The sequence below is a fragment of the Copadichromis virginalis genome, linkage group LG2 (assembly GCF_057382275.1).
Source record: "Copadichromis virginalis isolate Kocher_CV1m ecotype Utaka linkage group LG2, C_Virginalis_male_GT1.1, whole genome shotgun sequence".
Lineage (NCBI taxonomy): Eukaryota > Metazoa > Chordata > Actinopteri > Cichliformes > Cichlidae > Copadichromis > Copadichromis virginalis.
Window position 1 is genome coordinate 37,591,412 of NC_140619.1, and position 16,653 is coordinate 37,608,064.

The 16,653-nt window shown below is 41.8% G+C and overlaps 1 protein-coding gene across 3 annotated transcripts in view; it reads right to left on the bottom strand.

Moving 5' to 3' along the window:
- Nucleotides 1-287: 287 nt before the first annotated feature.
- The window catches only part of enox2 (ecto-NOX disulfide-thiol exchanger 2), a 194,353-nt gene continuing 177,987 nt past the window's right edge, over nucleotides 288-16,653 (bottom strand). For 2 of the 3 annotated variants that reach the window (XM_085433765.1, XM_085433771.1), the window contains 6 exons: nucleotides 16,187-16,374; nucleotides 13,664-13,804; nucleotides 7,792-7,848; nucleotides 6,867-6,972; nucleotides 4,760-4,845; nucleotides 289-1,121 (listed from right to left, as the gene is read on the bottom strand). In XM_085433765.1, coding sequence (XP_085289891.1) covers nucleotides 990-1,121; nucleotides 4,760-4,845; nucleotides 6,867-6,972; nucleotides 7,792-7,848; nucleotides 13,664-13,804; nucleotides 16,187-16,374 — 710 coding nt within the window. In that variant the 3' untranslated portion in view covers nucleotides 289-989. Of the gene's footprint in view, nucleotides 1,122-4,759; nucleotides 4,846-6,866; nucleotides 6,973-7,791; nucleotides 7,849-13,663; nucleotides 13,805-16,186; nucleotides 16,375-16,653 lie in introns of all 3 variants that reach the window. The other variant, XM_085433758.1, reaches the window with a different exon arrangement.

The following is a 16,653-nucleotide window of genomic DNA, read 5'->3' on the forward strand; positions in this document are numbered from 1 at the left end:
AGATACACTCTCAATATAACATGTTCAGGAATCGTTTCATATCATACTTTGCATGTAGAAGTTCCTAATCTGCAACCTAAACTGATCCTGTCTTGAGATCTGTGAGTAAACAGTGAGAAATCAGAAAGGTTTAGGTATTTAAAAACACATTTTTATGCTTTTCTACATATCTGTAATGGCATAGAGAATTGGTAATTCCTTATTATACTCCTTGGCTCAAAATAATACTTGAAATATGTACAACCCTAACCCTGCTAACCTTCATTGACACATATAAAACATATATATAAAAAATAAACAGACTCATTTATGTATACTCAAACATCTTTTTTATAATCAAAAATATCATCCAAGCATTTACAGTGTATTACAACAAATGATTCTATGCAACTGTTAACCGCCTTTACAGAAAATGAAGAAATATATCTATTTTTTGATCTATGTTACAAACCAGGAACAGCAAAAAAGAGAAGAGAGGGAGGCCAAAGGGTTTGGAGGATTGAAGTGTTCAGGCGTACCCTGATTACCTCCCAGTGTAGCCCTGTAGACCGGGCCCACACTGACACCACACAGAGCCGACTGTAGGCTTTGAAATCACAATGCCCTGCCCCTGTGGGCAAAAAACTACAGAATAATCCAGTGACTGTAGGAATTGGTGCTGTTCTGCGACTCGCGGGGAGTCATCGCGTCTAAAAATATTTAGCCGACATCGAGAAACTGAGTTCAAGCTCATGAAGACTGCATCACCAGGGCTTGGTGTCAACACTACTGTAGCCATAGAAATGCAGCATTTGCACGTCTCTGCCACCCACACAGAGTCCCTGAAATGCTGTTAACTTTCCTCTCTGATCTGTGCTCAGTCTGCTGTGTCCTCGTACAGTCCGGTCTTTGATAGCTGTGGACTTTACATGGTTTCTTTCACATGTCTACAGTATCTCAGTGTTGCCTTGTCCGCCTGTTTTCTCCTCCACAAGTGCCACCGGCCGTCTCTACGTGCTCTTGATGCCCTGAAAGCCGCAGAAGTTCCAGCGTTTCTCTAGACTGGCTCCGACACCAGTTAGCTCCTGTCTGAAGGTGCAGGGCAGCCGAGAGAGAAGAGACTCCACCTCAGTGGGGTTGATCTGCAAACACAGGTACAGATTATAAGCCCACATTGTCTAAGACATATCCATCTGCACCTGTGCACCACACAATCACATTAATTTAAAAAAAAAGAAGGTATTCCTGAAACAGATCTTGCACAAATCACACTTGAAAGTAGTGAAACCTCTGGAGAACCAGCATCAGACCACAGGTCACATCCATCTGCTGTCCCACTAACCTCTTGTGACTTCACTCGGCTCTCAGAATTCTGTTTTGACTTTCCTCACATGAGATAAAACACTTACACAGTTATTAGAAGCCAGATGTTGGAGTTAAGCAGTGGAACTATTAATTATATCATGTCTTGATGGACAGCTTATCACTAAAATTAAAACCCTTGATTTATTTTTTGATTTACAATCATTTAAAAAATGTTTTAATTTAAAACTGTCAAAGTCTGCTCATGGCACTGAAGTAAGCAACTGTGTTTGAATCAGCTGGGACACGTGACTATGATCGGTTCATTGCTCTTGTTAGCAGACCTGAGGAAGGTCATTCAGGCCTTTATCTCCTCCAGACTTAATCATAGTGATGTGCTTTTTTTCAGGTTTTACAGGAAAAACATTAAGAAACTACAGCTAGTCCAGAGTCGTGCTGGTGGAGATAATCTATCACATTAGCCGCGTCTTTACCGTCCTTCACTGACTTAGAGGAGTTTAAGATTTTTGCTACCTTTGAAAACTTTGCGGGAGTGGGAACCTTTGTGCAACTCAAACGCAGCTTTGCCGTCTCCTGTCACTGCCGTACAGACTCATTAGCTGAAGAACTCAATGCTTGACTTATTAACCAACAAAAAGGGTTTTTTAAACCCCTTCTAACTACCAAACCTTTTGCAATACTTTAGTAGTTTTAATTGCAATCATTCTAACTTACTATTTTACAGATTTGTACCAAATTGCAAGCTGGTAAGTTGACGGGCGTCCATATGCCGTAAGAACATCTTTAATCAATCCTGGTACTGATTCTGCAAGCTTCCAAAATGTACTCAAGGCTCTCCTGGTATTTTAGTTATAATGTGGGAGACGCTGGCCACAGAATCTTTCTTAATCACCTGGGCTTAAATCTGGTGGTTGCACAGCGTAGCATGTGATTCATATCCCCTTCCTACTCAAACTATTCAGTGACTCATGGTATCCTGCGGATGGAGACATTGTCATCCTAGAAATGTTTCGACCCTAATGGTCGTCGGTACTCATTACGACATATTATGCAAGATAATGTGATCAATTTTCATGCGTGATGGCCATCTTTGTTCCAGACATCAACCAACACCCAATTTCATCTGGATCTGGTGATTATCGGGCTGATTTTGTGTAGTCTGCAGACTGCAAAAGGGGGCGAGTTAACCCCAAACCATGCTTTCTACGGCTTAACAGAATCTCTGGATCCCCTTAATGTAGCGCTCAAACCTTCAGGCTTGTCAGTCGTCTTTGAGCTAATTTTCAGTTATATTTGCACAACGACGCACATCAAACTCGGCACAGATGAAAAATATACTTAGCCCCTAATTATAACTTTGCAAACATTTTAGTCATACCCATTAGTGAGAAAGTGTACTCATGCTTTTCAATTCACTTTGTTTTCAGTGGAAACATCTTTTAAGGCAGGAAACCACTTTGGGAGAAAAATGCTCACCAGCCCTTGTTGGGTCACCCAGTGAGTTGTTCATAACATTCAGGCTTTATTCTCTTACACCTCCTCTACACGTTCAGTCACATGGGTGGGCTGAGGATCAGTCAGCCTAAATCCTGAGGTGACGCTGCCAAGATTCACTGTCCAAGCTGCTGTAAACATCCCACAGTGACTTGAATTAATAAGTAGATTGTTTAAGAGCTGCACTCATGTCAGGACGCATTAAGAGCCATCGTGGAGATAGGACTAGAGTGTCATTACACACAATGAAGCCGTGCGTGATTGTGTGTGTGGAGCGACCAGATAAGGAGAGAGGATTGGACTCGTTGTTGGTGAGTCCAGCCAGTGATATTGACAAAACTCTGTGGGCTGCTTAATGTGTGTAGCGAAGAGTCTGTGTGGGAACAACAGATGTACAGGCAAACTCAGACGCACACAGACAGACAAGCGTGGGCGTCCGCTCACATTAAAACACACTCAAGACAAAAAAATCCCCAAAAGGCATCAGAGAAGTCCGTCACACTCTTTGCATGTGTGAGAATGAGTCAGGCTGGTGATGAGCATATTTAAAGAGTTGCTACAGAGAACACGCATTTCTCGGGGCAGCCACGTCGATGCGCTTGAGACATCCGCATTTTTGCCAATTAATTCTACTAAATGATAAGTTGTCAGAAAAGGGTTTAATGTTTGCTCAGCGCTGGGAATATAAAGGGATAGGCTGCCATTTTTCCCCCCTGAAGGTCTTCTTGTTGGGGCGGAGAGGAGAAGTGGCCATTAATCTTAGTGTTGCTTTTTTGGAGGTGACACTGAAAGTTGGCATCTTGAAAGCCTCATATAAGTGGCAGTGAAGAGCGATAATGTGTCTAAAACGCCTCGTCGGAAAGATGGGGATGGAATAGCCTCAGCGGACAGAGTGGAAGCTGAGGATGTGTGAGGATTGAGCGGTGTCTGGCTTCAAGTGACATGAAGAAGGATCTACTTTTAATACGTTCCCGCATCAGGAAAAGTCAGATATGAGAAGACATGTTTGAAGTCCACATACAGAAAAGTGAAATTGTCAAAGTTAAACTTGCTTGAAAACCATTTTCACCACATTATTAGGTACACTCCTTCAACTGCTTTTTAAGGCAAATATTAAATCAGCCAATTGCACGGCAGCAACTTAAAGCAACTTAAAGCATATCCAGTCATTTTTCTGATCTCACAAAGCTCAAACAAACTAAGCTCAACGAACTCATGCATTGGTGTCCTGAACATGTCAATGAGTTCATTGTACTCAAGTGGCCTTCACAGTCCCCAGTCTGACGTTTACTGTGACTGGTTATGTATTTGTCTCAGTAAAAGTGGAGTGTCTCTTTTCCAAGAGACCTTTCCAAAACCCACAGTTAGCTCACAACATTTTTCTATATTTAACAAAACATTATAATAATAATAAATACCAAGCTGTACGCATTTAGAAGGCAAAGAAGAATGAGCAGTGTGGAAGTTAGTTGTTAGATGTGTTGGTGTGCACATGTTGGCACTGCTGGAAAACACCACCAAACCTTTAAATGACCCAGCGTATATAGGAAGCCACTCACATGACCCAGGTGTCTTACGACATCAAAATGTACACATTTGAAGTTACAGGGAAGCGTTTACATGGCTAATGAAAAAAAAACATATGTTAAAACAGCAAGCTCTCGGTTTATCCCAGTTCAAGTCAAAGACAAAAGAAATGTTGCTAAATACCAAAGGGGGCTAAAACACAGCGCTGTGTAAATCTGTTTGGACAGACATGTTATCCTCTCACCTATCTCTTGGGGAGAAAACAAATATTTGTATTGTCAAAGGGCTCTAAAAGCAATACAGCTTGTGTTGATGGCACAGCAGGGCCTTGGCATACAAGCCCATACATCAGTCCTATACAGGAAAGAGACACGCTGCCAGTACAGGTGCATACAATCCACAGTAGAAGAAGTTTTGATTCGTGCGAGTCTGTTACCTTGGTGTCCAAACGCTGCAGGTATGAACAGATGTACTCGATGCTGGCTCCAAACGGGTGGACGTGCAGGAACGTTGAAATGATCCCTGAGGTAGAACAAACAAATCGTGGGAAGATGTTAACACAGAGCCATGTCACAAACCTCCTGTCACCCATAAAACGTCGATGAACTACACCAGTATGTTCACAACGCCGCTTTATCTGACTCTTTCTCCTGTCCTCTGACTGAGCTTCGAGTGGCGTCTCCCAGAGTCCCACTACTGTTAAGAGCCTCTTGTACATTGTGGCTCCAGATTAGAGAGAGTGTTTAATGGTGGCTTTGATGCCGTTGTCTCATCAAAGCCCAACTCTCCCCTAGCTCAAACATACCATCTGCTATCAGCTCACAGACAGGGCCAGGAGAGAGGTAATCCTCCACCTCTGTTTACAAATCACCTATGCAGCATTGAGGTACCCTGATTTGAAAAAAAGAAGCAAAAACAAGTAAAAAACAAACAACAATAACAAAACAAAGTGAAAGCAACAATGATTTCTGCTGGGTCAAACACCGAAGCAAAAATATGATAAGCATTAGAGTCTTTTTAGAGGAAAACAGTATGCCAAGACTTCATTTTTGTCACCTGCAGGAGGTCAATCGATACTTGAACACAAACAGCGTGCTCGTCGGGAGCTGCTCCACTGACAATGATTAAGAGACCGACTGAGAATCTAATGGTGCATTTAGATAGCACACCGAGTTAAAATTCACGATGATTTATTTGCAACAATTCGCCCACTACAATCGTTTTGCTGTCCATGCTTATTCACCTTAAAAATCAGCCAATAAACACCTTCTCCAACTGACAGCAGACGTTTGCTGGAGCAATATGCACCCACTCTCTGCGTCTGTGTGTAGATTACCAGAATGTGCTAGAGTCAGAGCTCATGATCATTACATTGATGAGACCATAAAAGATGACAAATGGTGATTTTCACTTCCAGAAAGGAACAGACACTGCTGCCATTCCTCTTATTTTACACCACATTTCTTTCTAAGAATTGTATAACTATTACGTCTGAAAGCTGACACAACTATCAAGCACCTGAAGAAACAAGCCAATAAATATAAACAACACTTGAACTTGATTAAAAGTTTCTGTAAAATGTTCCATGAGGCAAATCCAAAAACAGGTGATCGCTCTATAGAAAGGAAGCTTTGAAGCTACAGTCACACTAATGAAAACAGTGGTTGGAGACCGAGACACAAACTTGCAATATTGTTGCCAAACTCATAGATTAAAAAATGGAATTCAGAGATTCCTTCACAAAGAGTTAAAAAGTATCTGCAGGGTGGTGATTTACCTGCACAGTGACAGCCACTGTGGAACCTGGTCTTTCAATAAGATTATAACCAGAATGCAACCAGAGTTAAATCTCATAGTTGATCATTATTTGCCAACCTCAGCCAATCTGTCTGAGTGCGACTGCAGTCAGTCTAAGGAAGAGTGCAACTGTTTGGAGACATGTTGCCTCCCACCAGGCAACCTGTGCTATCGCATTTCAATCTTAAGCAGTCGAAAGCAGCTGGTCACGGCAACTATTTGCAAAAATGAAAAACAACGCAACCCTTGATTTTTACTTGTTGCAAGGAAGTCGTCATCCTTTTTTCCCCCCCATAAGCCATAAATGCAGCGGTTGGTGCAGCATCCAGACTTCCCATGTTTGGTGTTTCTGAATCTTTATCCAAATCTTCCTACTTTCTGCCTTCAAGGCACTCTGACACTTTGTGTGCAGCTGCAGGGCCATGAATGCTGAGGGCAGCTCGAGTAAGGTGTGTGTTATAATAATAAACTCTGCATATAAGAAACACACATTTCTGGAGAAAGGGGCATTTGAATGTAACCAGGAGCCAGCGATCAAATGTAGCTGTAAGCTTGTGTCCTGGTAAAGGGCACAGTGAAAAGACAATTTACTTAGCATGTTTTGGTGAGAAACCAGAGCTCCCGGAGGAAGCGTGAGGAGAGGATGCAAACTCCACACAGAAGGGCCCGGGCCTGCCACTGAGCAGTTCATGGGTTAAGAAATGTCTCAGTGAGAGTGCTGGGAAAAAGCCAGAGTGTCAGCGTACCAACTAGCAGAGCTTCCCTCTCGGAGTGGACAGGACTTGGTGGATTCCTCTCTGTGGGACCTTCTTTCTCCTGACTGCAGGACACCACCGTCGACGCTGTGGCTTCCTACACGTGCACAAAACACACACACGGTTAGCATGAATCAGTCTGCAGACAGCCACTGGCACTGTTTGACTGAGTTATCTGGCGTAATGTAAACAAATTCAAATTTAGGCTGATGCATGGGACACAATAAAAAGACAATCATGCACAAATAAGTGCGACGAGCACACCAGAAAGTTTCACCACCAACATGTCAATCCAGAGAGACAATGAAAACGGGGATAATGAACGAGGAAGGGGATAATGAGGCGAGGGAGGATATTCAGCCAGCAGCTATATTTCTAATAGAGGGAAGCGTGTCTCGCACATACACAATGACAGGACAGAGGAGACGAGTTTGAAAAGAACAAATAGAGGGAGAGGGGAAGAGACTTGGAAGGCGAACGATCAAGCTGCTCGTTTCAGATCTCTGACAGGTGGCAGAGAAGAGGCAGCATAACAGAAGAGATTTTGTCTGTGTTTGTTGTTCTACATAGTACGGTGCATACCATTTCCACTTCTAGTGTGGGATCTCTGGTGGCCTTTTTTTATCCATCCATAACACCCTGTGAGTGTGTCTTGGTGTGTGGGTGTGTAGACATACGCACATGTGCAAGCCGTTTTGACTTTATGACTCCTTTATTTCCTAGCCCACTTGTGTCTGTGTGATTTATTAAATGACACATGCAGTTGCAGTGAACTAGTTTGGCCCGTAATGATCTGTCATGTCATTGGAAGAGGAGAGAGGGGGAAATCGGGAGGAGGAGGAGAAGGAAAACAAGAAGAAGAAAGGGAGAATGAGGACAAAACTATGTGGAGGACTGAGCATTTTTCCCCACTTACGCTGCTTTGATTAGCGCTCTCCTCGCTTCCTCTGTCGTCTTGCTTCGACATCTCCAGCTGTAGCACATTAGAAACATATGAAGAATAACACACTGAGAAACAAGCCAGGCACCAATGTATGCAGACAGGCAGGAGGGAGGTCTTAAAGTTGTTTATTTTTAGAATAATGTCCAGATATGAGCTGATTGTGAAGAAACAAGAAAAGCTAAGACAGTAAACTCCATATGGATGTAATTAACTCTTCCTGAGTCAAAACTGGCACAAACAAGTCAGCTATTAAATATGCTACAGTGTGCGTCCTGATTTTTCTGGAATATAAAACAGCTCTAATGATACGTTAGTCCATCAACAGCAAAGTAATCCACAGCAGACCTGCTAAATGATCAGCTTAAAAAACAAAACAAAAAAAACAGCCTGTCAGGTGTAAGGACGGGTTTTCACGGATGTACAGTCTGTATTTAATTTGGATTGGTGGACTTGCTGGTGTGTTTCGGATCACTGTCCTGCTATGTTAACAAGTTGAGTTGAAAATATAAAAATGAGGAGCTTCAGAAGCTGTCAGAGTGTCAAACAGACCCACTGTAGCTCACAGACAGCTTTATCTTGTGAAAAGCAGTTACTACAAATAAAGTCATTTATGTCTATAAGTTATTATGGACTGTTATGGATTCTACATACACATCAATTTCTTTACTGATTTATAATCAATATTCTGTCTGGAACAATTTACTGGCTCTGGACCCAAACACAGCAGAAAAACAGTGTTTAATAAAGGCTTGCATTTGACTCAGGTGTGCAAAGCTCCAACGCCACAAGTTAGACTGTCAGATAAACCCGCCAAGCTTACAAAGAATACAATTAAATGGAAAGGACTCAACTAGAATTGGTTTTAGATTGCTACCCTTACCTCTGGCTCTAAATTATGCTTTTTATCATAAGGAATAATTGTGGGTGATGCTGAGTTTACATTTACAGTGTGGGAGGCTTCCAGTGAAAATAAACTATTGAGTTGCATAATGGGAAGTGCTTTCCTTATATTAGGTACTGAAAGTCTGAATATCCTGGCTTTCTCATGTATATCGTCTCACAAGTGGTAACTTGCGATACTAAGTCAGCGAAATGCCCCTTTACTCACAAAGGAAAGCAGCCGATAAATCCCAACGGAAAACTCTTAGTGACGACAATAAAATACATACAAAGAAATGATAAAGATGTTTGTTGTGATCATAATAATAAGGTTAATGGCTTCAATGACCTGCACTTGCATTGGTGAAGTGATATGTGGCGACAGCTCGCTGACAGTAAGGACAGTGACTGAACCAGTGAAGAAGAACTGATGGCATGAGAGATGTCCTCGGCATGACAAATCATCCTACATTGCCTGCTAATCTTCGGAGAAAGCAACGCCCCAAAATTGATTTCTCTTTCTCCCTTTAATGAGACTGTCTTTCATGATTCATGTTTGCCCATATGCAAGAATTTAATTAGCATATTTCCCAGGGCTCACAGTTGTGGAGGGACACATTTCTAATCAAACCCATCACTCTTAACAAGCTATTGACAACCCTGTCATTCCAGCTGATCGGAAGAAGAAGAGATCCGTTAACAAATGACTAACTCAGCTCGGCGTCGCATGAAACCTGTTATCTCCGAGCTAACAGACAACACACGCAGAGGCTCCCACATAGTTTGAGAGCCTTTCGTTTGTATTATCATCCAATTTAATAGGCGATTTAACCCGAGGCTCATTTTAATGACAGCCATTTCTCTCATTATACCGAGCGAGAAGGAACATTAACAAACATGAGCACTTTAGCACTCGGTGCATGGGACAACACCTGAAACATTAGTAAACATGACACAGCAAGCAGAGAAAAATGACCCATGAAAACTGAAATTGTTTATAAGATTGAGGATTGTGCGTCTGTCAGTGGAAGAGTGTAGTAATACAGCTTGACACGAATGAATATTAAATGGAAAAATGTGTCTCAGTGGAAGAAGCACATTTAACTAATGTGTTTTTTTGGGGTAGGCAGGGTTGCTCGATGGTGGCAAAAATCCTTTTATCGTGATCAACATTCAGATGACCATTTACCACAATTACTCAGTTCGGAAAAATACTAAATTTACTAAAGAGTCATTTTAAGAGTGGCACAGTAGTCGTTTTATCTAAATCACCTTGTTTTACTCATCACTGCGAGCTTAAACTGAATTGAAATGTAACTGAAATTAGATTCATTGTTCAGCCCTACAGACAGCGCTGGACTCCTCACTTCTTTGTATTTTGCTTCCAAGGAGCCAGACTTTCTTGTATTTTTAAGTGGTCTTGAGCAATAGTTCTTAAGGCTTTCTGAAGGTCTTTCAAAGGTTTCACTCATTTTCATTCCAGTCCTTGTACCCGACTGCTTTCAGAGGAATGCTTTTGTTTGTTTGCGGAACCACTTAACATTGACCTATGAATCACTCAAGCATTACAAAGGCACCTAACTCAAGGGATGAGCCAGTGTTATGTCAACACAGACGACTGAGCAAAGAATCAATTTGAAATTGCATCTTAAGGCACTTTGTTACTAGCAGTCTTTTCCCAAAAACACCAATGTAGATTAATAAAGCAGCAGGTGTGGCCACATGGCTCCTATCTGGCAGGTAATATCCCCCAATCTGGTGACCATACTCTGACATCGCTGTTAGTTACAGCCTCTCTGAGAGAAAAAAAAACACTGCTTTGTGTGATGCCGGTGCAGATGCATGACACAAAGGACAAAATGTTCAGGACTGAGAGTGCGTGACTGGGTAAGGCTGGTGGTCGGCGTGACATAAAATCGCAGCTGCAGAAAAGGGAAGAAACCATTTGAGTTTGGTCAACTGTGCTCAATGTGTTTCTAGTTAAAAAAGTGAATTAATTTCTTTGGTATTTTTGTCATGCGGGTGTTGTGAGAACATACAGTTCAGATGGTTAGACAGCCTGCCTCACAGAAGAGAAAAACCCTTAAAAACTGCATTATCTGGTGCAGACGAGGGCACGGTGAGATGGGAGTTGCTGCTGGCGCTGCCTTACTGTTAGACAAACAGGTTACAACCTAAAGGCTGAAGGTATTTATTTTGGCAGTAATCTTTTTGCTGGCATGGATGTTCTGCAGAGAGCTTTTAAAAACTCTGTTTACACCTAGGTATGTTACTTGGATAACGATAAGGGCCTTGAAATACTCAGCATTGTTATAATGAGGCAGCAAGGGCAGGTTTTCATTTTATGATAGTAAGGATGTAGAGATAATGATTGAAGAGCCTGTGGAGACTGATTAAATGTACCCGACTGGGCAGGATGCTGTTGAGGGTGCGTGCGGAAAGTTGGCCTTATGGGAGTTATTTAAAAGAAAAACAAGCCTTGCTACGAGCGATCGCTGTTTTTGGTGAAATAACGCTACATTCTGGTTCAGTGTGCTGTCACCCACTCAAAGATGAGACTCTGGCTGACCAAGGGAGAGGTGCTTTAGAGGCACCACAGCCCAGTCTTCTGTGTAGTCCAGCTTAAACACTGAATAAGGTCTGAATTAAAAACTCTAGAAATGGGTACATGAAAATCTAAAGCCTCGTTTGATTTACATTTAGCTCATGTCATTTTCTCATAGGTCATCTTCTTGACCATGTGCAGAAACCATCTACTACAGATTGGTCTCTGTAAGCCTTGTTCTGATCACTTAAACTGTATACTATATGAATTCGCAGTGGAGTCCAAACTTTCCACGGCTTAAGGCGGCGCTTCAGGTGAGAAAACACTCAGACAAATCCCATTTTTCCCCCACTGGGTTGTGCATCGTGAGTTGGTTCCCCAGGGTGAGACTGTTAATGTGGACTTTTACTGTACTGTCCTGAGGCGTCTGCCAGAGAAGTTTCAGCTGAGAAAACTGGAAGTGCCACTGTGTGCTGGTTCACAGCGCGCAGTAAAAACAGAGGAGTTTGTTGGCTGCGCAAACACAATCTTCACTCACAACCCGCACACTAGATTGCCAAATTTGCCTCCCTTCATCTAGATCCCGAAAATGAAAATAAAGCTGAAACATTCCCATTTTGACACGTTAAAGAGGAAGAATGCATAAGAAGAACTTCCTATGAGAGAGCCAAAAATAGCATTCCCACTTGAAAGTAGTTCAGAAGTGAACAAGATGGTGACCTTCAAAGTGGCACTGGCCAAATTTACAGCAGGTCAGGCTTGTGACTCGTGTGCACCTTCCTCTCTGAAGTTTTTGTGCACAGCTGTACAGATTTCAGTTTCTTGTGCAGGTCTGAGTTTGGCCCCAAAACAAAATGAAAATTTGTAAAGAAAGACTAAGTGAATACCAGGTTGTGATCTAGGTCAAGCTTTGCTGTTTTTCAAACGTTTGATGTAGCCAGCACAGTCGAAGCACAAGCAGAAATGGTGCAACCGAATAAACAAAACAGAGGCTGAAACTCACCAGTTAGTTTTGCAATTAACGTCGACGGTCATATTTCTGCTCTACAGTCAGCTACAGCAACAAGCTGCCATTTGGACGAAATGATTTGGAGATGGAGAACAATTACATTCAGTCTGTTACCATTTACAAGGGGAATAATGCCACCAAACATCACTTAAGAGAAGGTAAAAGAGAGAAGTTCTTTTATTTTTTGATTATTATTTTATTATACTTTGATTTTCAGTCAACAAATCAAGTGATCAGAGCTGAAAGCAGCTGAAAATGGAACTACCTGGAAGATATGGTGCAGCTATAGTTTACTAGCTCAATTTGTTTCTATGGATGCCTGCAGACACTGAAAAATGTTTGAATACACAAATGACACACAGGCCTTTAAATGGGTATTAGTTAAAATGTTCTTTTGCTTTTTAGTAGGGCACATTACTATTACATAAACAGAGGGAATTCATAAATGTCATTTTACTGAACTACTTACAACATGAACGCTGCAACATTAATATTTTTTGGAGTAAAATTACAAATGAAAAACTTGATTATACCGTGGTTTAAAAAACAAATAAACACTCCAGGGAGGAAAATGAGAACGAAACCTCCAGTAAAAGTCAGAAATCTCATTGCAGTCTGTCCTTTTTTCCCCAGTTTTGATATTTTGAAGACCCCATTCATGCTAATGGTAAATAGCCTGTATTTGTATAGCGCTTTACTTGGTCCCTAAGGACCCCAAAGCGCTTTACATATCCAGTCATCCACCCATTCACACACTGGTGATGGCAGCTACATTGTAGCCACAGCCACCCTGGGGCGCACTGACAGAGGCGAGGCTGCCGGACACTGGCGCCACCGGGCCCTCTGACCACCACCAGTAGGCAACGGGTGAAGTGTCTTGCCCAAGGACACAACGACCGAGACTGTCCGAGCCGGGGCTCGAACCGGCAACCTTCCGATTACAAGACAAACCGCCAACTCTTGAGCCACGATTCATGCTGAAGTGCATCAATTTCTTTTTTCAGACTTTATACATGTAACTGTGAGCACAAAGGTTCTCATGTATAGTTTGATATTTATATGGTTCAGCCACCATTGAATGGTTTGTTTGCAGTCAAGCACACTGGTTTTTCCACCCAATGTGGCCATTTTGGGATCCTGATGAGTTTAGAAGAGCTTTAAACTAGTTCAAAGTGATTTTCTCAACCCCAGACTACTTACTGCAGCATTCACATTGCTCGCTGTTTATTTATTTATGATTTACATCTTTAATTTCTTTTGTGCACTGAAACTTCTTGAAGGCCTCGGACTAATTTCTTTCCCATTAAAGTGCAGAATAATAACTGTTCGAACAAATAAACTCACTCTCCTATGAAACGCAGAATGGCAACGCTCACATGTTCCCAGTGAAAGCGTGCATGTCTGTCACCTACCTGCATTACGTGTGCGTTTTGCAGGTTCTGGAGACCTTCCTTCAGGTTCTGCACTTGATTCTTCAGCTGTTGTTTTTCCTCCAAACTCTTCTCCAGCTCGGCCTCCCGCTGTTTTAATTCTTCCCTCATTTTTAACAGTTGCTGTAAAAACAAAAAAGCGAGCACATTAAGCCACTAATGCCTTTGTGAGCTAACTAACCGTGACAATGCTAACCTCATAATCAACCTGCTCTGAAAGCAGAGGAACAATGCGCCATTTGTTCATTAATATTTAGCATCTAATCCCCATACTGGTAATTGGAACTTCAGCTCAATACAAAAAAGCAATTAGATATGGATGTGAATTATATGATTAATAAACATTTTTACAGAAAGAAAAATTCTGCTCTCGTGCATGTGTCCAAGAGGAATCATTTTGCAGATCTTTCAGTCAAAAATGAATATGCATGAATATAGAAGAAAAACTCTTAATAGGGATGTTAATTGGAACGCTCATTTGGGTTTCATGCTTGCTTTGAGTACCAGAAGAACCAGTTTTGAGAAAGCTTTGAAGGCTAACACCTAGATTTGTGTCCAATTTGTCTGACGTTTCTTCCTGAACACAGATAAAAAGATCCACCTTCTGTGTTCATTTCAACACAAAGGCGGTACGCTTGTTGGAGGGGGGTCTTTGCAGCTAGAAATGTTCGCCTGCACTCCTAATCACTCAGTGCTTTTTGTCTGTTACACTATAATTCACAAGAATACGAGACAAGGTTGTCAGTATGTGCTGATATTTTTGTTTACTTTCTAGTCTGAGGGACTCTGCAATACAACGTGTGGACGCTGACAAAGGAGAGGTATCCCATTGCAGCGCCTTCCAGTTCATTTAATCCATTCACCTAATCTTTTCATAAACACACCACGGGATATGCAAGTTGGAAAGGTAATTACTCTCCGTGAGCAGAAATGAGCAGCGGGGATTTAATGGATTTTTCATCTTCTAAACATGAATTGATCATAATTTCCATTACCTGAGACACCCAGAGTGAGTCAAAGTTTAGCATTGTAAAGGCAGATTTAAGGATTTCTGACAGCCTATGGCTGCTCATTTCAAATTTAGAAAGATTATTAAGCTGTCAGGTAAAGATCTAGTAGTTAAGATAATATTTCAGTGATCGTTTTGATCTTAATCAGCAGATCCGGTTCACAATGCTGAAACAGAATTAGAGTTAATTGAACTTACGCATGTCCTTGTTTCCCCATTTTGCTGCAGAACGACTCAACAGACCTTATAAAACTGTTTGCTGATCTGCTGTTTTCAAGGTCAAGAATAAAAGGCTCCAAAGGTAACCCATACAAATAATAAAAACTTTAAATGACTTAGCCAATATAGTCTTAAAGATTATCTTCTTTACTTTTGGACAGCTTTCAGTGTGGCTGCTTTTCCCCCTAAAACATAAAAAAATACTAAAGCCAATTCCTTGTAGAGGATCAACAGCGGTGATGAGAGGTGTGTCCTCAGCTGTGACCCAGCATGTAGGCGTGTAGGGTCAGGAGGGTGATCCAGGGGATCTGGGTCACTTTGCACCTTCACTTTGTCCCCAGACTGTTCTGACTGCAATTTTCCACAATCTGGAAACCAGGTGGAAACTCTGCAGGCACTGTGGAGGCACAAGTGCAAGGGGACCAGAAAAAACACTTCTGTGTAGGGATGTAAAACATGAGCTGAACGAAAATGGGTCCAGAGGTGCATGAAAAGATAATGCTGCATGTGAGGATGCATGAAGTCAAATTATTTTTGGAGTTTTAGGAGCCTATTAACTAAACTTTGTAGACTTGAACCTGTAAAATGTCTGCACATGCTTTGTGACATTACTGACCACCTCAGCCTCCTATCTTTCAGAAAACTTGACCTCACTCCTTGACCTTGGGGTTGAGGTCTTTTTTTGCCTGTCCCGTTTGGGTCTTTTGCCATCAGAATTATTGTCTAGAGGCAAAGAAAGATGCCCAAATGTTTTAAAACACTTAGATGGGTTCTTTTCAAAGTAGGAAATGTAAAAAGTTATTCAGCAACTTTTAGATTGAAACCTAGTTCATGTCATTAAAATCCTAATAATGTTTTTTCAATATCTTTTTTTGATTAAATGGTCTGAAATGGTTTTAATAGGCTTGGGTTCGTTCCAAGAACATGCTGTTTGAATCGCAGCACATAGCTCTCCAGTTCCAAATAAAACCCGTTCTGACAGTGAACAAGTGTTCCAGTAAAAATATTTTTCAGCTGCTCTTCACAGATGCTCCAGACAACTGTGCTTCTCTACGTGCTCCCAAATAGCACTTAGCTACCATTTAAAGTGCTGGGTCATGGATAAATGACAGCGAAGGTTTCAGCTTGCATAGAAAATTCAACGAGTTAACCTGAGCGACCTTGTTGGTACAAAGTACCCAGTGCCGACAGGAACCAATAGGAGATTAAACCCACTGATGGACAGAAGGCTGGAAGATGGTGTCTCTGTATGCTTCTGTGTAGACAATAAGCATCACCTTCTGCATGCCTTGTAGAGCCTGCTGCAGGAAGCTGAGCTGCTGTGAGTGAGTGTTGTCCTCCTCGCTCCTAATTGGCTGATTTTTGCCTTGTTCTTGTTTTAGCAGCTCCACCTCGTTCCTGTAGGCGTCCAGCTGGCAGCGTAGGGAGTCGTTCTCCTCCTTTAATGCCTCTGCTTGGGAAACTCCTACATAATAAACACAGAGAAAATTAAATATTCTGGTTATCATGGATCGCCACCGGTCATTCCATGTATTCATTTAACACCCCTAACAATACAAATTCCAGTTGAGATAAGGCTCAGTTTTACTGTGTCACTCCTGATACGGTGCTCTTGAGTTTTCCCCGACAGCTCTTGAGCTGTTTGTCCTCTGAAGACGTATATATTAAAACACAAAGAAGATAGTAAAGGTTGCACCTCTGACAGTGACATGTGCAGTCATGATTGCATCACTCCTCATTCACA